This window comes from Tachyglossus aculeatus, chromosome 12, assembly GCF_015852505.1.
Source record: "Tachyglossus aculeatus isolate mTacAcu1 chromosome 12, mTacAcu1.pri, whole genome shotgun sequence".
NCBI classification, from domain to species: Eukaryota; Metazoa; Chordata; class Mammalia; order Monotremata; family Tachyglossidae; genus Tachyglossus; species Tachyglossus aculeatus.
The window spans coordinates 43068303-43094471 of NC_052077.1; the positions used below are offsets into that span (position 1 = coordinate 43068303).

Consider the following 26169-nt stretch of genomic DNA (forward strand, 5'->3'; position numbering starts at 1 on the left):
GACTGTGAGCCCATATTCTAGACTGTGAGCCCGTCTTCTAGACTGAGCCCGTCTTCTAGACGACTGTGAGCCCGTCTTCTAGGCTGTGAGCCCGTCTTCTAGACGACTGTGAGCCCGTCTTCTAGACGACTGTGAGCCCGTCTTCTAAACTGTGAGCCCATCTTCTAGACAACTGTGAGCCCGTCTTCTAGACTGAGCCCGTCTTCTAGACGACTGTGAGCCTGTCTTCTAGACGACTGTGAGCCCGTCTTCTAGGCTGTGAGCCCATCTTCTAGACAACTGTGAGCCCGTCTTCTTGACGACTGTGAGCCCGTCTTCTAGACGACTGTGAGCCCGTCTTCTAGACTGTGAGCCCATCTTCTAGACAACTGTGAGCCCGTCTTCTAGACTGAGCCCGTCTTCTAGACGACTGTGAGCCTGTCTTCTAGACGACTGTGAGCCTGTCTTCTAGACGACTGTGAGCCCGTCTTCTAGGCTGTGAACCCGTCTTCTAGACAACTGTGAGCCCGTCTTCTAGACTGAGCCCGTCTTCTAGACAACTGTGAGCCCGTCTTCTAGACGGCTGTGAGCCCGTCTTCTAGACGGCTGTGAGCCCGTCTTCTAGACGGCTGTGAGCCCGTCTTCTAGACGACTGTGAGCCCGTCTTCTAGACGACTGTGAGCCCGTCTTCTAGACGACTGTGAGCCCGTCTTCTAGACGACTGTGAGCCCGTCTTCTAGACTGTGAGCCCGTCTTCTAGGCTATGAGCCCGTCTTCTAGGCTATGAGCCCATCTTCTAGACGACTGTGAGCCCGTCTTCTAGACTGTGAGCCCAGCTTCTAGGCTGTGAGCCCGTCTTCTAGACTGAGCCTGTCTTCTAGACGACTGTGAGCCTGTCTTCTAGACGGCTGTGAGCCCGTCTTCTAGACGGCTGTGAGCCCGTCTTCTAGACGGCTGTGAGCCCGTCTTCTAGACGATTGTGAGCCCGTCTTCTAGGCTGTGAGCCCGTCTTCTAGACGACTGTAAGCCCGACTTCTAGACTGTGAGCCCGGCTTCTAGACTGTGAGCCCGGCTTCTAGACTGTGAGCCCATCTTCTAGACTGAGCCCGTCTTCTAGACGACTGTGAGCCCGTCTTCTAGACGACTGTGAGCCCGTCTTCTAGGCTGTGAGCCCATCTTCTAGACGACTGTGAGCCCGTCTTCTAGGCTGTGAGCCCGCTGTTGAGTAGGGACCGTCTCTATCTGTTGCCAACTTGTACTTCCCAAGCGCTTAGTACAGTGCTGGGCACACAGTAGGGGCAATAAATACAATTGAAAAACACGAGACAAAACTGAGCCCCTTCCTTCCTCTCCCCCTCGTCCCCCTCTTCATCCCCCCCATCTTACCTCCTTCCCTTCCCCACAGCACCTGTAAAGATGTATATATGTTTGTACATATTTATTACTCTATTTATTTATTTTACTTGTACATATCTATTCTATTTATTTTATTTTGTTAATATGTTTGGTTTTGTTCTCTGTCTCCCCCTTCTAGACTGTGAGCCCACTGTTGGGTAGGGACCGTCTCTCTAGGTTGCAAACTTGGACTTCCCAAGCGCTTAGTCCAGTGCTCTGCACACAGTAAGCGCTCAATAAATACGATTGAATGATTGATTGATAAGAGTGTTAGCCCCCTGTGGGACATTCATTCATTCATTCAGTCGTATTTATTGAGCGCTTACTGTGTGCAGAGCACTGGACTAAGTGCTTGGGAAGTACAAGTCGGCAACATATAGAGACAGTCCCTACCCAACAACGGGCACACAGTCCGGACATGGACTGTGTCCAACCAGCGTGGCTGAGTGGAACGAGCCCGGGCTTGGGAGTCAGAGGTCACGGGTTCAAATCCCAGCTCTGCCAGTTGTCACCTGGGTGACTTTGGGAAAGTCACTTCACTTCCCTGGGCCTCAGTGACCTCATCTGGATAATGGGGATTAAGACTGTGAGCCCCACGTGGGACAAAATGATCATCTTGTATCCTCCCCAGCGCTTAGTACAGTGCTTTGCACATAGCGCTAAACAAATGCCAGCATTGCTATTATCATTACCCCAGTACTTAGAACAGTGCTTTGCACATAGTAAGCGCTTAACAAATGCCATCATTATTATTATTACCCCAGTACTTAGAACAGTGTTTGGCACATAGTAAGCACTTAGCAGTGGTAATAATAATAATGGTAATAATGGTGGTATTAAGCGCTTACAATGTGCCAAGCGCTGTTCTAAGCACTGGGGTAGATACAACCTAATCAGGTTGTCCCATGTGGGGCTCACAGTCTTCATCCCCATTTTCCAGATGAGGTATCTGAGGCCCAGAGAAGTGAAGTGACTTGCCCAAAGTCACCCAGCTGACAAGTGGCAAAGCCAGGATTAGAACCCATGACCTCTGACTCCCAAATACATGCTCTTTCCACTGAACCATGCTGCTTCTCTTAACAAGTACCGTTGTTATTATTATTATTACTATCTGGAAGGAAAAAATGTTAATCCAGAGAGGCCTCCTGGATTTAGATGTGCTTCATTAAGAGACTGCTTAATAATAATAATAATAATGGCATTTATTTAGCACTTACTATGTGCAAAGCACTGTTCTAAGCACTGGGGAGGTTACAAGGTGATCAGGTTGTCCCATGTGGGGCTCCCAGTCTTCTTCCCCATTTTACCGACGAAGGAACTGAGGCCCAGAGAAGTGAATGTTAATCCAGAGAGGCCTCCTGGATTTAGATGTGCTTCATTAAGAGACTGCTTAATAATAATAATAATGGCATTTATTTAGCGCATACTATGTGCAAAGCACTGTTCTAAGCGCTGGGGAGGTTACAAGGTGATCAGGTTGTCCCACGTGGGGCTCCCAGTCTTCATCCCCATTTTACAGGCAAGGGAACTGAGGCCCAGAGAAGTGAAGTGAGTGTTAATCCAGAGAGGCCTCCTGGATTTAGATGTGCTTCATTAAGAGACTGCTTAATAATAATAATAATAATGATAATAATAATAGTAATGGCATTTATTTAGTGCTTACTATGTGCAAAGCACTGGGGAGGTTACAGGGTGATCAGATTGTCCCACGTGGGGCTCCCAGTCTTCATCCCCATTCTACAGACAAAGGAACTGAGGCCCAGAGAAGTGAAGTGAGTGTTAATCCAGAGAGGCCTCCTGGATTTAGATGTGCTTCATTAAGAGACTGCTTAGTAATAATAATAATAATAATAATAATGGCATTTATTTAGCGCTTACTATGTGCAAAGCACTGTTCTAAGCACTGGGGAGGTTACAAGGTGATCAGGTTGTCCCATGGGGGACTCCCAGTCTTCATCCCCATTTTACAGACGAGGGAACTGAGGCCCAGAGAAGTGAAGCGACTTGTCCAAAGTCACACAGCCGACAAGTGGCGGAGCCGGGATTTGAACCCGTGACCTCCGACTCCAAAGCCCGAGCTCTTTCCACCGAGCCACGCTGCTCAAGCTCTTGCAGCAGACTAAGCGCTGACGTAAATCCATGAGAATCCAATCGCCCGATATTTTGGTTTCTTTAACGCTCGGAAGCAGGGGCCGGCGTGATCAGGGAAGCAGCGTGGCTCAGTGGGAAGAACCCGGGCTTTGGAGTCAGAGGTCATGGGTTCAAATCCCGGCTCTGCAAACTGCCAGCTGTGTGACTTTGGGCAAGTCACTTCACTTCTCTGGGCCTCAGTTACCTCATCTGGAAAATGGGGATCATCATCATCAATCGTATTTATTGAGCGCTTACTGTGTGCAGAGCGCTTGGGAAGTACAAATTGGCATGAAGACTGTGAGCCCCCCGTGGGACAACCTGATGACTTTGTAACCACCCCAGCGCTTAGAACAGTGCTTTGCACAGAGTAAGCGCTTAATAAATGCTATCATTATAAATAAATGCTATCATTATTATCAGACCAGTTCCCAGTGAAGCCCGGAACTATTTTCCGGACTCCAGAAAAGCCACCACCTTGGACTTTGGGGGCAAAGAGGTGGTGGTTATTCTGAAGCCTCGGCTTCACCGCTAGCCCCGCGATGGGCCCGTTGTTGGGTAGGGGACCGTCTCTAGATGTTGCCAACTTGTACTTCCCAAGCGCTCAGTACAGTGCTCTGCGCACAGTAAGCGCTCAATAAATACGATTGAATGAATGAATGAATGTGGCTCTGTCAGGTGGTCACGGGGGGGGGAACGTCACGGCTTCCCCCTTTTTCTTTTTCCTCCCCTCTTTTTAAAGCCAACCATCCCTCTCTTTTTAGGGCAGGACGCCAACCTGACTCAGAAAACTCACGTGTCCCTCTGTGGGACGGAGATGTGTGACGATTCCTACCCCGCTTTGCTTCCCGACATTCCCGTTGGAGCGCTTCAGCCGGGGGAACGGGTAAGCCGTGGCCGCTTCCCGTGAAAGGCATGATAGATTGGCATCCAGCGCTTAGAACAGTGCTTTGCGCATAGTAAGCGCTTAACAAATGCCATTATTATTATTATTATTATTATTATTATTATTATTATTATTATCATCATCAGCTCTCTTGTGCGCCGGGGTTTACGTTGGGAAAGAGGGCTGTTGGATCATGATAACGGTGGCATTTATTAAGCCCACTGCTGGGTAGGGACTGTCTCTATATGTTGCCAACTTGTACTTCCCAAGCGCTTAGTACAGTGCTCTGCACACAGTAAGCGCTCAATAAATACGATTGATGATGATGATGATGATGTGCAAAGCACTGCTGTTCTAAGCGCTGGAACTTAGAACAGGGTTCATGTCCCTGTTTGGGCGTCACTTTTTGTCCCCTCCTCCCCTTCCCCATCCCCCCCGCCTTACCTCCTTCCCCTCCCCACAGCACCTGTATATATGTTTGTACATATTTATTACTCTATTTTAGTTGTACATATTTATTCTATCTATTTCATTTTGTTAATATAATAATGATGGCATTTATTAAGCGCTTACTATGTGCCAAACACTGTTCTAAGCACTGGGGAGGTGACAAGGTGATCAGGTCGTTCCCCGGGGGGCTCACAGTTTTCATCCCCATTTTCCAGATGAGGGAGCTGAGGCCCAGAGAAGTGAAGCGGCTTGCCCAAAGCCACACAGCTGACAGTTGGCAGAGCCGGGATTTGAACCCGTGACCATTCCCCCTTTTAGACTGTGAGCCCACTGTTGGGTAGGGACTGTCTCTATATGTTGCCAACTTGTACTTCCCAAGCGCTTAGTCCAGTGCTCTGCACACAGTAAGCGCTCAATAAATACGACTGATGATGATGATGATGACCTCTGACTCCAAAGCCCAGGCTCTTTCCACCGAGCCAATTCGTTCTCCGTCTCCCCCTTCTAGCCTGTGAGCCCGCTGTTGGGTAGGGACCGTCTCTAGGTGTTGCCAACTTGGACTCCCCAAGCGCTTAGTCCAGTGCTCTGCACACAGTAAGCGCTCAGTACATAGGATGGAATGAATGAATGAATGGAGCCGGTCCACGGAAAGTCACCGGGGGGAGAGTCGGGGTGTTGGGTGGTCCGTGCTGGGTCACTGGGGGAGAGGCGGGCGTGAATTGGTCCATCGCTAACCTCGGCGGAGGGGTGGTCCAGGTTCATTCATTCAAGCGTATTTATTGAGCGCTTACTGGCAATAATAATTTATTATTATTATTATTATTATTATTATTATTATTATTATTATTGTATTTTATTATTATATTTTATTATTATATTTTGTTATTATATTTTATTATTATTATTATTTTTGAAGCGCTTACTATGCGCAGAGCACTGTTCTGATCTTGTATCTAACCCCAGCGTTTAGTAATAATAATAATAATGATGGTGATAGTTTGTATTAAACGCTTACTATGTGCAAAGCACTGTTCTAACCTTGTATCTAACCCCAGCGCTTAGTAACAATAATAATAATAATAACGATGGCATTTATTCATTCAGTCAGTCAGTCGTATTTACTGAGCGCTTACTGTGTGCAGAGCACCGCACTAAGCGCTTGGGAAGTCCAAGTTAGCCGCATATAGAGACAGCACGTAGGTCCTCCCCGTGTCCTTTTGTCCCCGTCAGAGACACCAGCGCTTACGGGGCGCCGTGCACTGGACTAAGCGCGTGGGAGAGGACGAGAGAACGATAAATAGACCCATTCCCTGGAGTGAGCGCTTACTGTGTGCAGAGCACTGGACTAAGCGCTTGGGAAGTCCAAGTTGGCAACAACTAGAGACGGTCCCTACCCAACAATCAATCAATCAAGCAAGCAATCGTATTTATTGAGCGCTTACCGTGTGCAGAGCACTGGACTAAGCGCTTGGGAAGTCCAAGTTGGCAACATCTAGAGACGGTCCCTACCCAACAGTGGGCTCGCAGTCTAGAAGCGGGAGACAGACAACAAAACAAAACATATTAACAGAATGAAATAGAATTGATATGTACAAGTAAAATTAATAAATACATACATGCATGAATAAATAAATAAATGCATAAATAAGTGAATACATAAATACATGAATGAAAGAATGAATGCATAAATAAATGAATGCATAAATTGACAAATAAATAAATAAATGCATAAATAAATGAATGAAAGAATGAGTGCATAACTAAATGAATACATAAATAGAGAAATGAATAAATGCATAAATAAATGAATGCATAAATGAATAAATAAATAGATACATGAATAAATAAATGCATAAATGAATGAATGGATGCACAAATAAATGAATACATAAATAAATGAATGAATGCACAAATAAATGAACACATAAATAAATAGCTAGATAAATGAATAAATAAATGTGTGAATAAATGGATACATAAATGATTAAATAAATAAATAGATAAATAAATACATAAATGAATGACTGCATGAATGAATGAATGAATGAATGAATGCATAAATAAATGAATAAATAAATAAATAGCTAGATAAATGAATAAATAAATAAATGCATGAATAAATTAATACATAAATGAATTGATAAATAAATACACAAATGAATGAGTGCATAAATAAATGAATACATGGATAAATGAATGAATGAATGCATAAATAAATGAATACATAAACAGGTAAATGAATGAATACATAAATGAATGACTAAATAAATAGATAAATAAATGCATAGATAAGTGAATGAATGATCACATAAATAAATAAATAATTTTTACTTGTACATATTTATTCGATTTAGGGGGCATGTAGGGGTTGAGGAGTGTTGTGGCCCCCACCCTTCCATCCCCGATCGACCTCGGTACCACGAGATGGGGGGGGAACGCCGCCCACAGGGCCGAGCGGCAAACCGGGGCGGTCCCGGGCGTCCGTCCCCTCGGCGCGGGCCGCCACCGCCGTCGTCATCGTCCTCAGCCTCTCCCTCCGTGTGCCGTTGCAGCTGGAGAAGACGCTGTTCGTCCGCTGCGGGACGGTGGGCTCCAGGATGTTCCTGGTGTCCGTCTCCTACCTGATAGACGTGGCCGTGGAGGGCGGAGAGGTCACGTGCAGGTGTCACCGGGTACGACCCATCACCTCTCCGTCTGTCCGTCTCCGACGTTGGCTCCGCGGGGGCGTCGCGGGGCGTGGAGGGAGGGAGTCTGTCGTACGTACTGCGCGCTTACTGTCCATTCAGTCGTATTTATTGAGCACTTACTGGGCGCCGAGTACTGGACTAAGCGCTTGGGAAGTCCAAGTTGGCAGCATATAGAGACGGTCCCTACCCGACAGCGGGCTCACAGTCTAGAAGAGTGGGCCCACAGAGAGTAGAATATAACAGGCACGTGTGCTTCCCAAGCGCTTAGTCCAGTGCTCCGCACCCAGTAAGCGCTCAATAAATACGATTGAATGAATGGATGAATGCCCACGGCCTCGAGGACGGAGGGCGGGCCGCCTCCTCCAGCCGTTAAAAGACGCAGCAGCGTGGCTCAGGGGAGAGAGCCCGGGCTCGTGGCGTCGGACATCATGGGATCAAATCCTGGCTCCGGACCGTCTCTATATGCTGCCAACTTGTACTTCCCAAGTGCTTAGTACAGTGCTCTGCATACAGTAAGTGCTCAAGAAATACGATTGATTGACTTTGGGCAAGTCACTTCATTTCTCTGTGCCTTGGTTCCCTCATCTGGAAAATGGGGGTGAAGACTGTGAGCCCCTGGTGAGACAACTTGATCACCTTGTAACCTCCCCAGTGCTTTGCACATAGTAACTGCTTAACAAATACCATTATTATTATCAAACGTTTAGTACAGTGCTCTGCACACAGTAAGCGCTCAATAAATACGATTGAATAAATGGGGAGGTTACAAGGTGATTAGATTGTCCCACGGGGGGCTCACAGTCTTAATCCCCATTTTACAGAGGAGGGAACTGAGGCACAGAGAAGTGACGTGACCTGCCGAAAGTCACCCAGCTGACAAGTGGCGGAGCTGGGGTTCGAACCCCTGACCTCTGACTCCGAAGCCCGGGCTCTTTCCACTGAGCCATGCTGCTTCTGTAGTAATAATGATGATGGCATTTATTAAGCGCTTACTATGTGCAAAGCACTGTTCTAAGCGCTGGGGAGGTTACAAGGTGATCAGGTTGTCCCTCAGGGGGCTCACAGTCAATCCCATTTTACAGATGAGGTAACTGAGGCCCAGAGTAGTGAAGTGACTCGCCCAAAGTCATACAGCTGACAAGTGGCGGAGCTGGGATTTGAACCCCTGACCTCTGACTCTGAAGCCCGGGCTCTTTCCACTGAGCCATGCTGCTTCTGTAATAATAATAATGATGATGATGGCATTTATTAAGCGCTTACTATGTACAAAGCACTGTTCTAAGCGCTGGGGAGGTTACAAGGTGATCAGGTTGTCCCACGTGGGGCTCACAGTCTTAATCCCATTTTACAGATGAGTTAACTGAGGCCCAGAGTAGTGAAGTGACTCGCCCAAAGTCACACAGGTGACAAGTGGCGGAGCCGGGGTTCGAACCCATGACCTCTGACACCAACCCCGGGCTCTTTCCACTGAGCCACGCTGCTTCTGTAATAATAATAATGATGGCATTTATTAAGTGCTTACGATGTGCAAAGCCCTGTTCTAAGCGCTGGGGAGGTTACAAGGTGATCAGGTTGGCCCTCAGGGGGCTCACAGTCTTAACCCCATTTTACAGATGAGGTAAGTGAGGCCCAGAGTAGTGAAGTGACTCGCCCAAAGTCACACAGGTGACAAGTGGCAGAGCTGGGATTTGAACCCCTGACCTCTGACACGAAGCGCGGGCTGTTTCCACTGAGCCATACTGCTTCTGTAATAATAATAATGATGGCATTTATTAAGCGCTTACGATGTGCAAAGCACTGTTCTAAGCGCTGGGGAAGTTACAAGGTGATCAGGTTGTCCCTCGGGGGGCTCACAGTCAATCCCAATTTACCGATGAGGTAACTGAGGCCCAGAGAAGTGAAGTGACTTGCCCAAAGTCACACAGCTGATAAGTGGTGGAGCTGGGGTTTGAACCCATGACCTCTGACTCCAAAGCCCGGGCTCTTTCCACTGAGCCATACTGCTTCTGTAATAATAATAATGATGGCATTTATTAAGCACTTACTATGTGCAAAGCACTGTTCTAAGTGCTGGGGAGGTTACAAGGTGATCAGGTTGTCCCACGTGGGGCTCACAGTCTTAATCCCATTTTACAGATGAGTTAACTGAGGCCCAGAGTAGTGAAGTGACTCGCCCAAAGTCACACAGGTGACAAGTGGTGGAGCCGGAATTTGAACCCGTGACCTCTGACTCCAAAGCTTGGGCTCTTTCCACTGAGCCACGCTGCTTCTGTAATAAGAATGTTGATGGCATTTGTTAAGCACTTACGATGTGCAAAGCACTGTTCTAAGTGCTGGGGCGGTTGCAAGGTGATCAGGTTGTCCCTCAGGGGGCTCACAGTTAATCCCATTTTACAGATGAGTTAACTGAGGCCCAGAGAAGTGAAGTGACTCGCCCAAAGTCACCCAGCTGACAAGTGGCGGAGCCGGGGTTCGAACCCATGACCTCTGACTCCAAAGCCCGGGCTCTTTCCACTGAGCCCCGCTGCTTCTGTAATGCCTAGCGAGAGCCCAGACCAGCGGGCCCCAGGCCGTGGGTGCTCGGGAGATAACGTCAGGTGGACGGGCGGGTTTTCAAAATAGCGGGATGCGTCCCGGAGGGATTCACCGGGAATGCCGCCCTCTCCGCCGGCCGGGCGGGCGCTCCGTGGTGGTCACCCCGTCGATTCCCCCTCCCAGGACGAGACCGTGACGATCGAAACGGTGTTCCCGTTCGACGTGGCCGTGCGATTCGTCTCCACGAAGGTGAGCCGCCCCCCCCGCCCGCGCCGTTCCCGGCCGCGGAGCCCCTCGGGGCCGGGCCCTGACGGGTCGCTCCCCGTGTCTCCCGGCCGGCAGTTCGAGCACCTGGAGAGGGTCTACGCCGACGTCCCCTTCCTGCTCCTGACGGACATCCTGAGTGCCTCCCCGTGGGCCCTCACCGTGGAGTCCAGCCGGCTGCAGCTGGCGGCGGCCACCGCGCCGGTGGATGGGCTGGAGTCGCACGTGGAGCAGGGTGAGGCGGAGGGGCCAGGGGACGCTCCGGGCGGCGGGAGGGCCGCCCCGGGGGCGTCCTGACCGCTCCCCCCCCCCTCCCAGTTCTCCTCCAGACGGGCGAGAGCGCCAGCGAATGCTTCTGCCTTCGGTGCCCGCCACCCGGCAACGCCGACGGAGGGGTGGCCACCGGCCAGTACATCATCTCCTGGAGGAGGTAACGGCCGCTTCCCCGGCCCCGCCTGGCCGTCCACGCCATCCCACGCGTCGTTCCGGCACTCGGAACGGCGCTTTGCCCGTAGTAAGCCCTTTTAGACCGTGAGCCCACTGTTGGGTCGGGACCGTCTCTATATGTTGCCGACTTGGACTTCCCAGGCGCTTAGTCCGGTGCTCTGCACACAGGAAGCGCTCAATAAATACGATCGATTAACAGAGAGAAGCAGCGTGGCGCAGTGGAAAGGGCCCGCGCTTCGGAGTCAGAGGTCAGGGGTTCAAATCCCGGCTCTGCCACCTGTCATCGTCATCAATCATTGCCCTTAGTAAGCCCTTTTAGACCGTGAGCCCACTGTTGGGTCGGGACCGTCTCTATATGTTGCCGACTTGGACTTCCCAAGCGCTTAGTCCGGTGCTCTGCACACAGGAAGCGCTCAATAAATACGATTGATTAACAGAGAGAAGCAGCGTGGCGCAGTGGAAAGGGCCCGCGCTTCGGAGTCAGAGGTCAGGGGTTCAAATCCCGGCTCCGCCACCTGTCATCGTCATCAATCATTGCCCTTAGTAAGCCCTTTTAGACCGTGAGCCCACTGTTGGGTCGGGACCGTCTCTATATGTTGCCGACTTGGACTTCCCAAGCGCTTAGTCCGGTGCTCTGCACACAGGAAGCGCTCAATAAATACGATCGATTAACAGAGAGAAGCAGCGTGGCTCAGTGGAAAGGGCCAGCGCTTCGGAGTCAGAGGTCAGGGGTTCAAATCCCGGCTCCACCACCTGTCATCATCATCAGTCGTATTTATTGAGCGCTTACTGTGTGCAGAGCACTGGACTAAGCGCTTGGGAAGTACAGATTGGCAACATATAGAGACAGTCCCTACCCAACAGTGGGCTCACAGTCTAAAAGGGGGAGACGAAACCAAACGTACTAACAAAATAAAATAAATAGAATAGATATGTCCAAGTAAAATAAATAAATAAATAGAGTAATAAATCTGTACAAACATATATACAGGTGCTGTGGGGAAGGGAAGGAGGTAAGATGGGCGGGACGGAGAGGGGGACCAGCTGTCAGCTGGGTGACTTTGGGCGAGTCACGTCACTTCTCTGGGCCTCAGTTCCCTCACCTGGAAAATGGGGATGAAGACTGGGAGCCCCCCGGGGGACAACCTGATCACCTTGGAACCTCCCCAGCGCTTAGAACAGTGCTTTGCATCATCATCATCATCAATCGTATTTATTGAGCGCTTACTATGTGCAGAGCACTGTACTAAGCGCTTGGGAAGTCCAAGTTGGCAACATCTAGAGACGGTCCCTACCCAACAGCGGGCTCACAGTCTAAAAGGGGGGACAGAGAACAAAACCAAACGTACTAACAAAATAGAATAAATAGAATAGATATGTACAAGTAAAATAAATAAATAAAGTAATATGTACAAACATGTACACATATATACTTTGCACATAGTAAGCGCTTAATAAATGCCATTATTATTAACAAATACCATCATTATTATTATTATTCCGCACGGCAACTCAGTGACTGACACCCACATCTCATTCATTCAGTCGTATTTATTGAGCGCTTACTGTGTGCAGAGCACTGGGCTACAAGTCGGCAACATCTAGAGACGGTCCCTACCCAACGGTGGGCTCCCGTTGTCCCTCCTCCGACCGGCCCCCTAAACGCCGGCCCACCTGGCGGGATCTGAGGCATCCGGGCCCGCAGCCGCTTCTCCCAGAAACCGGAGGAGGAACGTTGCAAGCCTCCTCTCCGTGAGCGAAAAATTCCTGGCTGGGATCCGGAGCCCGGGGAGGAGCCGGCTCTCCGGCAGAACCCGCGTCCGTCGCCCGGACGGTGGACGGGCCACTTCGAGAAGCAGCCTGGCTCAGTGGGAAGAGCCCCGGCTTGGTAGTCACAGGTCGCGGGTTCTAATCCCGGCCCCGCCTCTTGTCAGCTGGGTGACTTTGGGCGAGTCACGTCACTTCTCTGGGCCTCAGTTCCCTCATCTGTAAAATGGGGATGGAAGTGGGACAGGAACGCCCACTGTTGGGTAGGGACCGTCTCTAGATGTTGCCAACTTGGACTTCCCAAGCGCTTAGTACAGCGCTCTGCACACAGTAAGCGCTCAATAAATACGATTGATTGATTGACTGATTGATGTCCGACCTGATTTGCTTGTATCCACCACAGCGCTTAGTACGGTGCTTGGCTCAAGGTAAGCACTTAACAGATACCATAATTATTATTATGAGCCCTCACTAATAGTAATAATGATAATTACGGTATTTGCTAAGCACTTACTACGTGCCAAGCACTGTTCTAAGCGCTGAGGTAGATACAAGCTGACCAGGTGATAGGTTTTACGTGTCTTGTTTTGTCGTCTGTCTCCCTCTTCTAGACTGTGAGCCCGTTGTCGGGTAGGGACAGTCTCTAGATGTTGCCAACTTGGACTTCCCAAGCGCTTAGTACAGTGCTCTGCACTCAGTAAGCGCTCAATAAATATGATTGATTGATTGATGTCCGCCCTGATTTGCTTGTATCCACCACAACGCTTAGTATGGTGCTTGGCTCAAAGTAAGCACTTAACAGATACCATAATTATTATTATGAGCCCGCACTAATAGTAATAATGATAATTACGGTATTTGCTAAGCACTTATTATGTGCCAAGCACTGTTCTAAATGCTGGGATAGATACAAGCTGACCAGGTGATAGGTTTTACGTGTCTTGTTTTGTCATCTGTCTCCCCCTTCTATCAATCAATCGTATTTATTGAGCGCTTACTGTGTGCAGACTAGACTTCTCGACTGTGAGCCCACTGTCGGGTAGGGACCGTCTCTAGATGTTACCGACTTGGACTTCCCAAGCGCTTAGTACAGTGCTCTGCACACAGTAAGCGTTCACAGTAAATACGACTGAATGAATGAATGAGTGAAAGGCTGTCCCCCAGTCTTAATCCCCATTTTCCAGATGAGGGAACTGAGGCCCAGAGAAGTGAAGCGACTTGCCCAAGGTCACACAGCAGACAGGTGGCGGAGCCCGGATTGAGAACACACGTCCTCCGACTCACCAGCCTGGGCTCTTTTCCACTGAGCTTCGCTGCTTCACGATAATGATGGTATTCGTTAAGCGCTTACTCTGTGCCGAGCACTGGTCAAATCAATCAATCAATCGATCAATCAGTCGTATTTACTGAGCACTTACTGTGTGCAGAGCACTGTAGCAACATGTCAGCTGTGTGATCTTGGGCAAGTCACTTAACTTCTCTGGGCTTCAGTTCCCTCATCTGTAAAATGGGAATGAAGACTGTGAGCCCCACGTGGGACAACCTGATCACCCTGTATCCTCCCCAGCGCTTAGAACAGTGCTTTGCACATACTAAGTGCTCAACAAATGCCAATTATGTATTTATTTTATTTAGTAAGCGCTTGGGAAGTCCAAGTTGGCAACATCTAGAGCCCAACAGTGGGCTCACAGTCTAAAAGGGGGAGACAGAGAACAAAACCAAACATACTAACAAAATAAAATAGAATAGATATGGACAAGTAAAATAAATAAATAAAAGCCCTGGGGTAGGTACAGGCTAATCAGGTTGTCCCAGGTGGGCTCACGGTCATTCATTCAATCGTTTTTATTGAGCGCTTACTGTGTGCAGAGCACCGGACTAAGCGCTTGGTCCTAATCCCCGTTTTCCCGACGAGGCCCGGAGAAGTGAAGTGACTCGCCCAAAGTGCCGGTGGAGCCGGGATTGGGACCCACGGCCTCCGACTCCCAAATCCGGGCCGCTCCCGCCGAGCCCCGCGGCTTCTTGGCTAACCGTCTCCTCCTGTCTCCGCCAGGAGCTCGGCCTTGGAGAGGGTCCCCGTGGTCAGCACGGCCATCACTCTGCCCCACGTGATCGTGGAGAGCATCCCCCTCCACGTGAACGCAGGTAAGCGGCGGGCAGGGCGGCGGGCCGGCAGCCCCGTGGCTCCGTTTCGCTCTCCCCAGCCTCTTTTCCCTCCTCTTCCCCTGCCCTGCCATTTGGAAGGGCCCTTTGTTTCATTCGTTCATTCATTCAGTCGTCTTTATTGAGTGCTTACTGGGTGCCGAGCACTGGACTAAGCGCTTGGGAAGTCCAAGTTGGCAACATCAGTCAATCAATCGTATTTATTGAGCGCTTACTGTGTGCAGAGCACTGGACTCAAGCGCTTGGGAAGTCCAAGTTGGCAACATCTAGAGACGGTCCCTACCCAACAGTGGGCTCACAGTCTAGAAGGGGGAGACAGACGACAAAGCAAAGCGTATTAACAAAATAGAATAAATACATACAAATAAAACGGGCTCACTTCAGTATCTCCGTTTCTCTCTCCCCCAAGCCTCTTTTCCCTCCTCTTCCCCTGCCCTGCCATTTGGAAGGGCCCTTTGTTTCATTCATTCATTCATTCATTCAATCATATTTATTGAGCGCTTACTGGGTGCAGAGCACTGGACTTAGCACTTGGGAAGTCCAAGTTGGCAACATAAATCAATCAATCGTATTTATTGGGCGCTTACTGTGTGCAGAGCACTGGACTCAAGCGTTTGGGAAGTCCAAGTTGGCAACATCTAGAGACGGTCCCTACCCAACAGCAGGCTCACAGTCTACAAGGGGGAGACAGATGACAAAACAAAACATATTAACAAAATAGAATAAATAGAATAAATTTGTACACATAAAATAAGTAAATAGAGTAATAGAGTCTTAATTCCCATTTTACAGGTGAGGTAACTGAGGCCCAAAGAATCAGTCAATCGTATTTATTGAGCACTTACTGTGTGCAGTGCACTGTACTAAGCACTTGGGAAGTCCCAAAGAAGTGAAGTGACTTTCATTCATTCATTCAATCATATTTATTGAGCGCTTACTGTGTGCAGAGCACTGGACTAAGCGCTTGGGAAGTCCAAGTTGGCAACATCTAGAGACGGTCCCTACCCAACAGCGGGCTCACAGTCTAGAAAGGGGAGACAGACGACAAAACAAAACATATTAACAAAATAAAATAAATAGAATAAATACGTACAAATAAAACGGGCTCACTTCAGTATCTCCGTTTCTCTCTCCCCCCAGTCTCTTTTCCCTCCTCTTCCCCTGCCCTGCCATTTGGAAGGGCCCTTTGTTTCATTCGTTCATTCATTCAGTCATCTTTATTGAGCGCTTACTGTGAGCAGAGCGCCGGACTAAGCACTTGGGAAGTCCAAGTTGGCAACATCAGTCAATCAATCGTATTTATTGAGCGCCTACTGTGTGCAGAGCACCGGACCAAGCGCTTGGGAAGTCCAAGTTGGCAACATCAATCAATCAGTCGTCTTTATTGAGCGCTTACTGTGTGCAGAGCACCGGACCAAGCGCTTGGGAAGTCCAAGTTGGCAACATCAATCAATCAATCGTCTTTATTGAGCGCTTACTGTGTGCAGAGCACCGGACCAAGCGCTTGGGAAGTCCAAGTTGGCAACATCAATCAATCAATCGTCTTTATTGAGCGCTTACTGTGTGCCGGGCACGGACCAAGCGCTTGGGAAGTCCAAGTTGGCAACATCTAGAGGCGGTCCCTACCCAACAGCGGGCTCACAGTCTAGAAGGGGGAGACGGGCAACAAAACCGAACATATTAACCAAATAAAATAAATAGAATAGATACGTACAAGTGACCGTGGTCCTCCTCTCCCCCTCCATCCAGATCTTCCTCCTTTCGGGCGGGTGCGGGAGTCCTTTCCGGTGAAGTATCACCTGCGCAACCAGACCAGCCTGGTCCAGGACGTGGAAATCTCCGTGGAGCCGAGCGACGCCTTCATGTTCTCGGGCCTGAAGCAGGTACTGTTTGGCCTCTCCCCTCCCCGAGCCTCCCCTCCTCTCCGGGGGGTGCGCGCTCGGCCCCCCGGGAAGCCGGGAAGCCCGGGAAGTTCGGACACGCGGTGGTCTGCTGGCGGCCGGGGTGCCGAGCCTCCCCCCCAGCCATGGTCCTCTCTCCTTGTTCACGCTGCTAATAGTAATAATAATAACGATAATTGTGGTATTTGTTAATAATAACAATGTTGGTATTTGTTAAGCGCTTACTATGCGGCAAGCACCGTTCTATTTGTTAATAATAATGTTGGTATTTGTTAAGCGCTTACTATGTGGCAAGCACCGTCCTAAGCGCTGGGGTAGACGCAAGGTAAGCAGGTTGTCCCACGTGGGACTCACAGTCTTCATCCCCGTTTTAATAATAATAATAATAATAATAAGAATGATAATGGCATTTATTAAGCGCTTACTATGAATAAATGCCATTATCATTATTAGTGCTTTGCAAAGCGCTTACTATGTGCAAAGCACTGTTCTAAGCGCTGGGGAGGTTACAAGGTGATCAGGTTGTCCCACGTCTCAATCCCCATTTTACAGATGAGGGAACTGAGAGAAGTGAAGTGACTTGCCCAAAGTCACACAGCTGACAATTGGCGGAGCCGGGGTTTGAGCCCATGACCTCTGACTCCAAAGCCCGGGCTCTTCTCCTCTGAGCCACGCTGCTTCTCTAATAATAATTAATTATTATTATTAATAATAATAATGGCATTTATTAAGCGCTTACTAGTGCTAGGGGGAGGTTACAAGGAGATCACAGTCCTCATCCCCATTTTACAGGTGAGGTCACTGAGGCACAGAGATTCAATCAATCATTCGTATTTATTGAGCGCTTACTGTGTGCAGAGCACTGTACTAAGCGCTTGGGAAGTCCAAGTTGGCAACATCTAGAGACAGTCCCTACCCAACAGTGGGCTCACAGTCTAAAAGGGGGAGACAGAGTACAAAACCAAACATACTAACAAAATAAAATAAATAGAATAGATATGGACAAGTAAAATAAATAAATAAATAAATAGAGTAATAAATATGTACAAACATATATACATATATACAGGTGCTGTGGGGAAGGGAAGGAGGTAAGATGAGAAGTGAAGTGACTTGCCCAAAGTCACACAGCTGACAAGTGGCGGAGCCGGGATTTGAACCCATGACCCCTGACTCCAAAGTCCGGGCTCTTTCCACTGAGCCACGCTGCTTCTCATCACAGATGAGGGAACTGAGGCACAGAGAATGATAGTAATTATAATAATGATGACGTTTGTGAAGCGCTTACTGTGTGCTAAGCACTGTGTAATCAGGTCCCACGTGGGGCTCACAGTCGTCATCCCCATTTTACAGATGAGGGAACTGAGGCACAGAGAATAATAATAATTATAATAACGATGACATTTGTTAAGCACTTACTATGTGCCAAGCACTGTGTAATCAGGGTGTCCCACATGGGGCTCACAGTCTTCATCCCCATTTTACAGATGAGGGAACTGGGGCACAGAGAATAATAATAATTATAATAACGATGACATTTGTTAAGCGCTTACTATGTGCCAAGCACTGTGTAATCAGGTCCCACGTGGGGCTCACAGTCGTCATCCCCATTTTACAGATGAGGGAACTGAGGCACAGAGAATAATAATAATTATAATAACGATGACATTTGTTAAGCACTTACTATGTGCCAAGCACTGTGTAATCAGGGTGTCCCACATGGGGCTCACAGTCTTCATCCCCATTTTACAGATGAGGGAACTGGGGCACAGAGAATAATAATAATTATAATAACGATGACATTTGTTAAGCGCTTACTATGTGCCAAGCACTGTGTAATCAGGTCCCACGTGGGGCTCACAGTCGTCATCCCCATTTTACAGATGAGGGAACTGAGGCACAGAGAATAATAATAATTATAATAACGATGACATTTGTTAAGCACTTACTATGTGCCAAGCACTGTGTAATCAGGGTGTCCCACATGGGGCTCACAGTCTTCATCCCCGTTTTACAGATGAGGGAACTGGGGCACAGAGAATAATAATAATTATAATAACGATGACATTTGTTAAGCGCTTACTATGTGCCAAGCACTGTGTAATCAGGTTGTCCCACGTGGGGCTCACAGTCGTCATCCCCATTTTACAGATGAGGGAACTGAGGCACAGAGAATAATAGTAATTATAATAATGGTGACATTTGTGAAGCGCTTACTATGTGCCAAGCACTGTGTAATCAGGTTGTCCCACGTGGGGCTCACAGTCTTCATCCCCATTTTACAGATGAGGGAACCGAGGCACAGAGAATAATAATAATAATTATAATAATGATGACATTTGTTAAGTGCTTACTATGTGCCAAGCACTGTGTAATCAGGTTGTCCCACGTGGGGCTCACAGTCTTCATCCCCATTTTACAGATGAGGGAACCGAGGCACAGAGAATAATAATAATAATTATAATAATGATGACATTTGTTAAGTGCTTACTATGTGCCAAGCACTGTGTAATCAGGTTGTCCCACGTGGGGCTCACAGTCTTCATCCCCATTTTACAGATGAGGGAACTGAGGCACAGAGAATAATAGTAATTATAATGATAACATTTGTTAAGCACTTACGATGTGCCAAACACTGTGTAATCAGGTTGTCCCATGTGGGGCTCACAGTCTTCATCCCCATTTTACAGATGAGGGAACTGAGGCACAGAGAATAATAATAATTATAATAATGGTGATGTTTGTGAAGCGCTTACTATGTGCCAAGCGCTGTGTAATCAGGTTGTCCCACGTGGGGCTCACAGTCTTCATCCCCATTTTACAGATGGGGGAACTGAGGCACAGAGAATAATAATAATAATAACGGTGATGACATTTTTTAAGCGCTTACTATGTGCCAAGCACTGTTTGAAGCACTGGGAGGGGGAGTCGAGGTGATCAGTCTTCTAGACTGTGAGCCCGTTGTTGGGTAGGGACCATCTCTATATGTTGCCACCTTGTACTTCCCAAGCGCTTAATACAGTGCTCTGCACACAGTCAGCGCTAAGTAAATACGATTGAATGAATGAGTGAATCAGTTTGTTCCCACATGGGGCTCCCAGTCTTCATCCCCATTTTCCTGATGAGGGAACTGAGGCCCAGAGAAGTGAAATGACTTGCCCAAAGTCACCCAGCTGACAAGTGGCGGAGGTGGGATTAGAACCCATGGCCTCTGGCTCCCAAGCCCGGGCTCTTTCCACTGAGCCACGCTGCTCCATGCTTCCTATGGGTCAAGCACTGTCCTAAGCCCTGGGGTAAATACAACTTGTACTTCCCAAGCGCTTAGTACAGTGCTCTGCACACAGTAAGCGCTCAGTAAATACGATTGAATGACTGAATGAATGAATGAAATACAAGCTAATCAGGTTGGACAAAGTCGTTGTCCCACGTGGGGCCCATAGTCTTAATCCCTGTTAATCAATCAATCAATCGTATTTATTGAGCGCTTACTGTGTGCAGAGCACTGTACTAAGCGCTTGGGAAGTACAAGTTGGCAACATATAGAGACACTCCCTACCCAACAGTGGGCTCACAGTCTTCATCCCCATTTTACAGATGAGGGAACTGAGGCCCAGGGAAGTGAAGTGACTTGCCTAAAATCACACACAGCAGACAAGTGGCGGAGCCGGGATTAGAACCCAGACCCGCTATCATTCATTCATTCAGTCGTGTTCGTTGAGCGCTTACTGTGTAGTAATAATGATAGCATTTATTAAGCGCTTACTATGTGCAAAGCACTGTTCTAAGCGCTGGGGAGGTTACAAGGTGATCAGGTTGTCCCACAGGGGGGCTCACAGTCTTTATCCCCATTTTCCAGATGAGGGAGCTGAGGCCCAGAGAAGTGAAGTGACTTGACCAAAGTCACACAGCTAAGTGGCGGTGGCGGGATTTGAACCCATGACCTCTTACTCCAAAGCCTGGGCTCTCTCACTGTACTAAGCGCTTGGGAAGTACAAGTCGGCAGCAGATAGAGACGGTCCTTACCCAACAGCGGGCTCACAGTCTAGAAGGGGGAGACAGACAACAAAACAAAACATGGAGACGGGCGTCAAAATCGTCAGAACGAATAGAATTAAAGCTTGATACGCATCATTAACAAAATAAATAGTAAATATGTACAAGTAAAATAGAGTAATAAATCTGTACAAATATAAATACAAGTGCTGTGGGGAGGGGAAGGAGAGAAGCAGCGTGGCTCAGTGGAAAGAGCATGGGCTTTGGAGTCAGAGGTCATGGGTTCGAATCCTGGCTCCGCCACATGTCTGCTGTGTGACCTTGGGCAAGTCACTTCACTTCTCTATTTATTTTATTTTGTTAATATGTTTGGTTTTGTTCTCTGTCTCCCCCTTCTAGACTGTGAGCCCACTGTTGGGTAGGGACTGTCTCTAGATGTTGGCAATTTGTACTTCCCAAGCGCTTAGTACAGTGCTCTGCATGCAGTAAGCGCTCAATAAATACGATTGATTCTCTGAGCCTCACTTCCCTCATCTGTAAAATGGGGATGAAGACTGTGAGCCCCACGTGGGACAACCTGATCACTTTGTATTCCTCCCCCAGCGCTTAGAGCAGTGCTTTGCACATAGTAAGCGCTTAACAAACACCAACATTATTATTATTAGGGCGGGGGGGGTGGGGAGGAGGAGAAGAAAAAGGGGGCTGAGTGTGGGAAGGCCTCCTGGAGGAGGTGAGCTCTCAGGAGGGCTTTGAAGGGAGGAAGAGAGCGAGCTTGGTGGATGTGCGGAGGGATTGGGGGCATTCCGGGCCGGGGTGACGATGTGGGCCGGGGGTCGACGGCGGGACGGGCGAGAACGAGGCCCGGGGAGGAGGTGAGCTATCCACGTCACTTCACTTCTCTGTGCCTCAGTTCCCTCATCTGTAAAATGGGGATTAAGACTGTGAGCCCCCCGTGGGACAACCTGATCACCTTGTAACCTCCTCAGCGCTTAGAACAGCGCTTTGCACATAGTAAGCGCTTAATAAATGCCATCATCATCATCACTAGGCCCCGCTGCTTCCCTTTCATCTGTAGAAGCAGCGTGGCCCAGTGGGAAGAGCCCGGGCTTTGGAGTCCGAGGTCATGGGTTCAAATCCCGGCTCTGCCACTTGTCGGCTGGGTGACTTCGGGCAAGTCACTTCACTTCTCCGTGCCTCAGTTCCCTCATCTGGAAAATGGGGATGAAGACGGGGAGCCCCCCGTGGGACAACCCGATCACCTTGTATCCTTCCCAGCGCTTAGAACAGCGCTTTGCACATAGTAAGCGCTTAATAAATCATCAGTCGTATTTATCGAGCGCTTACTGTGTGCAGAGCATTGTACTAAGCGCTTAGCACTGTATGCCAGCATTATTATTATTATCTGGGGTGCAGCCGGCCCCACGGCTCTCGCTCCGAGGTCGACCGGCTGACCCCAGATGCAGGGCGGAGCGGGAGTAGGGGGGGTACGGGTCTCGGGGGTGGGGGCCGGCTGTCACGGCGGGTGCTCACGACGCCCGCCCTGCCGCCTTCCCTGCCGCAGATCCGGCTGCGCATCCTCCCCGGCACGGCGCAGGAAATGCTCTACAACTTCTACCCGCTGACGGCCGGCTACCAGGAGCTGCCGGCCCTGCGCGTCAGCCTGCCCCGCTGCCCCGCCGCCTTCCCCCACCAGCTGCTCAGGCGCCTCATCCCCACCTTCGTCTTCATCAAGGTCCGTGCCGCCCCGAACCCGGCCCCCTCCCACCTTCTTCTGCCCTCCCCCTTTCCCTTCCCCCCGCCCCCTCCCCCTTCTAATAATAAGAATAATGATGGTATTTGTTAAGCGCTTGCTATGTGCCAAGCACTGTTCTAAGCGCTGGGGGGGATACAAGGTGATCGGGTTGTCCCGTGGGGGGGCTCCCAGTCTTCATCCCCGTTTTCCAGATGAGGGAACTGAGCCCCAGAGAAGTGAAGTGACTTGCCCAAAGTCACACAGCTGACAATTGGTGGAGCCGGGATTTGAACCCATGACCTCTGACTCCCGAGCCCGGGCTCTTTCCATCAAGCCACTCTGTTCTGCCCTCCCCCTTTATCTTCTCCCCTCCCCCTTCCCCTTCTCCCTTTCCCCTTCTCCCCTTCCCCTTTTCCTTTTCGTCTTCTCCCCCCCTCTTCCACTTCTCCCCTTCTCCCCTTCCCCTGCTCCCCTTTCCCTTCTTCCCTTCCCCTTTCCTTTCTGCCCTTCCTCTTTCCCTTCTCCCCTTCCCCCTTCCCTTCTGCCTTCCCTCTTTCCCTTCTTCCCTTCTCCTTTCCTTTCTCCCTTCCCCCTTTCCCCTCTCCCCTCCCCCTTTCCCTTCTCCCCTTCCCCTCTCCTTTCTTCCCTTCCCCTTTCCCCTCTCCCCTCTCCCTTTTCCCTCTCCCCTTCCCCTTTCCTTTCTCCCCTCCCCCATCCCCTCTCCCCTTCCCCTTTCCTTTCTCCCCTCTCCCTTTCCCCTCTCCCCTCCCCCATCCCCTCTCCCCTCCCCCATCCCCTCTCCCCTTCCCCTTTCCCTTCTCCCCTTCCTCCTTCCCCTTTCCCCTCTCCCCTTCCCCTTTCTCCTTCCCCCTTCCCCTTCCCCCCTTCCCCTTTTTCTTCTGCCCTCCCACTTTCCCTTCTCCCCTCCCCCTTTCCCTTCTCCCCTTCCCCTTTCTCCTTCCCCTTCCCTTTTCACCTTCCATCTTCCTGTTTCTCCTTCCCCTTTCCCTTCTCCCCATCCCCTTTCCCATCTGCCCCCCTCTTTCCCTTCTCCCCTTCCCTTTTCCTTTCTCCCCTTCCCCTTTCCTTTCTCCCCTCTCCCTTTCCCTTCACCCTTTCCCCTTTCTCCTTCCCCTTTGTCTTCTTCCCTTCCCCTTCTCCCCTTCCCCTTCTCCCCCTTTGTCTTCTTCCCTTCCCCTCCTCCCCTTCCCCTTCTCCCCCTTTCTCTTCTGCACTCCATCCCCCCGCCCCCATCCCGCCCCAAACTCCTGGCCAGGACTCCCAGGGTTGCCGGTACCCCCGTAAGCAGGGAGGGAGGGAGGCCGGGGAACCTCCCCTTCTATTGGGAGGAACATCCCCGTGAGAGTGGCGGCCCCCCACAGACAGGGAGCTTGTGCGTTTTGCTTCCAGTGCACACTCCCAAGTGTTCAGGGCAGCAGCTAGCATTCATTCATTCAATCGTATTTATTGAGTGCTTCCTGTGTGCAGAGCACTGGACTAAGCACTTGGGAAGTACAAGTCGGCAACATATAGAGACGGTCCCTACCCAACAGCGGGCTCACAGGCTTCCAGTAAAACCTGGCCAGGCCCTGTACTAACTAAGCACTGGGGTAGATAGAAGATAATCAGGTAGGGCACAGTCCGCGTCCCACATGGGGCTCACAGTCTTAATCCCCGTTCGACAGATGAGGGAACTGAGGCCCAGAGAAGCTCAGTGACCAGCCCAGGATCACCCAGCATCTGTCAAAGTGGCGGAGCCGGGGTTAGAACGGAGATCCCTCTGTGTCCCAGGCCCGTGCTCTTTCCACTAGGCCACCCTGCTTATTAAATCCATCCATCAGTCAGAGACAGCAGTGTGTACTGGGCACTTCCTGGGACTTGGGTGCTTCCGCGTTGCTCCGTCGGGGAGCAGAGCATTGGGCGGTGCCACGGAAACAGAAGACGCGATCCCTGCCTTTGAGGCGCGGACGATCCCGGGGGCGAGGAGGAGGAAGGAGAGAACGGAAAGGTGGAGCGGTGGGGAAATAAACGGTTCTCTAGTCGCCATCTGACTCCCTGCTCCTCCCAAAGCCGCAGGGCCGACGGGGGGACGACGCCTCCATCGCCGCCGCGTGACCTCGGGCCGTGTCCAGGTCCGTTCCGGAGTCGTCGCCGACCGGGGCCGGGCTGCTCGTCCCTTCGAGGCCCGGACTGCCGCGGGAGAAGCCCTCTGCTTTCGACCGGCAAGGGAGAAAGGGAGGGGGCTCGCGTTTAAAAGACTAGGAAATCTCACCCCACGTAGATTTTTCTCTAATAAAATTAGCCACCCGCCAGTGTCCCGGCTGGTCCCCGTTTCCTGAGGCCGGTGGGGCGGGGACCGTTCCGGACCGGTGGACGGCCGGCGGGCTCCCCGGAGCCCCCCAGACCGAACAGATGTCGGGGCGACGTGCGACTGAGTCAGCAAGCAGCGGCAACGGATGTCGGCTCTGCGACCTCGGAAGCCTGGGTCCCTCGCCCGGCTGTGTCGGGACACGGTCTCACCCGTTTGAAAAACCCTTCTAAATCATGTAAATAAGAACTGTGCCCTGAAAGCCCTCCCTGTTTCCTTCACTTAACAAATTAAAATGCTGCACGTGGGTTTCCTGGACAGTTTATTACTTCAAACTAATGATTTTTTCTTTTATTTCGAACGCAGCGGCCTGCCTGTGGGGCCTGGTTTTCGGTCGACTGAGCCCTGGGAATCCCGTGGCCTTGATCCCTCCTGTGAGCCAGTCTGGCCTCCCCCGACACCAGGCTCTCTGGGGGACAGGGGGGCGGGAGGCTGGCGTGGGACTGGTGGCTTTTTTTGATTTTTTTTTTTAATATTCACCTAAAGAGTCTGAGCAAACCTCTGGGGTTTGTGATGAAGGTTCCAGCAAATAGACTGAGGGGGGAAAAAAAACGGTGTTTTCAGCAGTGGAACGGTGTCATTAAGTTGTTGGAGTTCAGTGCGGTCAGGAAAAAAACAAGGCATCTCTAGAGGTTTATGGATTATGGAATTATGGAATTAAGGAATTATGTAGATGGGGTTACAGAAGTAGAGTGGTCTAAGAGAAGGACCCCTGGGCTTGGAAGTCAGATGACCTTTATTTATTTAATTTATTTATTTATTTTATTTGTACATATTTATTCTATTTATTTGATTTTGTTACTATGTTTTGTTCTCTGTCTCCCCCTTCTAGACTGTGAGCCCGCTGTTGGGTACTTGCCAACTGTTGCCAACTTGAGGGGTTACAGAAGTAGAGTGGTCTAAGAGAAGGACCCCTGGGCTTGGGAGTCAGATGACCTTTATTTATTTAATTAATTTATTTATTTATTGTATTTGTACATATTTATTCTATTTATTTGATTTTGTTACTATGTTTTGTTCTCTGTCTCCCCCTTCTAGACTGTGAGCCTGCTGTTGGGTACTTGCCAACTGTTGCCAACTTGTGGGGTTACAGCAGTAGAGTGGTCTAAGAGAAGGACCCCTGGGCTTGGGAGTCAGATGACCTTTATTTATTTAATTAATTTATTGTATTTGTACCTATTTATTCTATTTATTTTATTTTGTTACTATGTTTTGTTCTCTGTCTCCGCCTTCTAGACTGTGAGCCCGCTGTTGGGTACTTGCCAACTGTTGCCAACTTGTGGGGTTACAGAAGTAGAGTGGTCTAAGAGAAGGACCCCTGGGCTTGGGAGTCAGATGACCTTTATTTATTTAATTTATTTATTGTATTTGTACCTATTTATTCTATTTATTTTATTTTGTTACTATGTTTTGTTCTCTGTCTCCCCCTTCTAGACTGTGAGCCCGCTGTTGGGAACTTTCCAACTGTTGCC

General features: G+C 49.7%; 1 protein-coding gene across 1 annotated transcript in view; it reads left to right on the forward strand.

The window, feature by feature from the left end:
• TRAPPC11 (trafficking protein particle complex 11) overlaps positions 1-24538 on the forward strand; it is an 87797-nt gene extending 63259 nt beyond the window's left edge. The window contains exons 22-30 of the mRNA XM_038755169.1: positions 4269-4390; positions 7393-7512; positions 10246-10311; positions 10405-10561; positions 10645-10756; positions 14594-14685; positions 16453-16586; positions 22159-22329; positions 24400-24538. Of these exons, the coding sequence (XP_038611097.1) occupies positions 4269-4390; positions 7393-7512; positions 10246-10311; positions 10405-10561; positions 10645-10756; positions 14594-14685; positions 16453-16586; positions 22159-22329; positions 24400-24444 (1019 nt within the window). The 3' untranslated portion in view covers positions 24445-24538. The remainder of the gene's footprint in view (positions 1-4268; positions 4391-7392; positions 7513-10245; positions 10312-10404; positions 10562-10644; positions 10757-14593; positions 14686-16452; positions 16587-22158; positions 22330-24399) is intronic.
• Positions 24539-26169: the final 1631 nt, after the last annotated feature.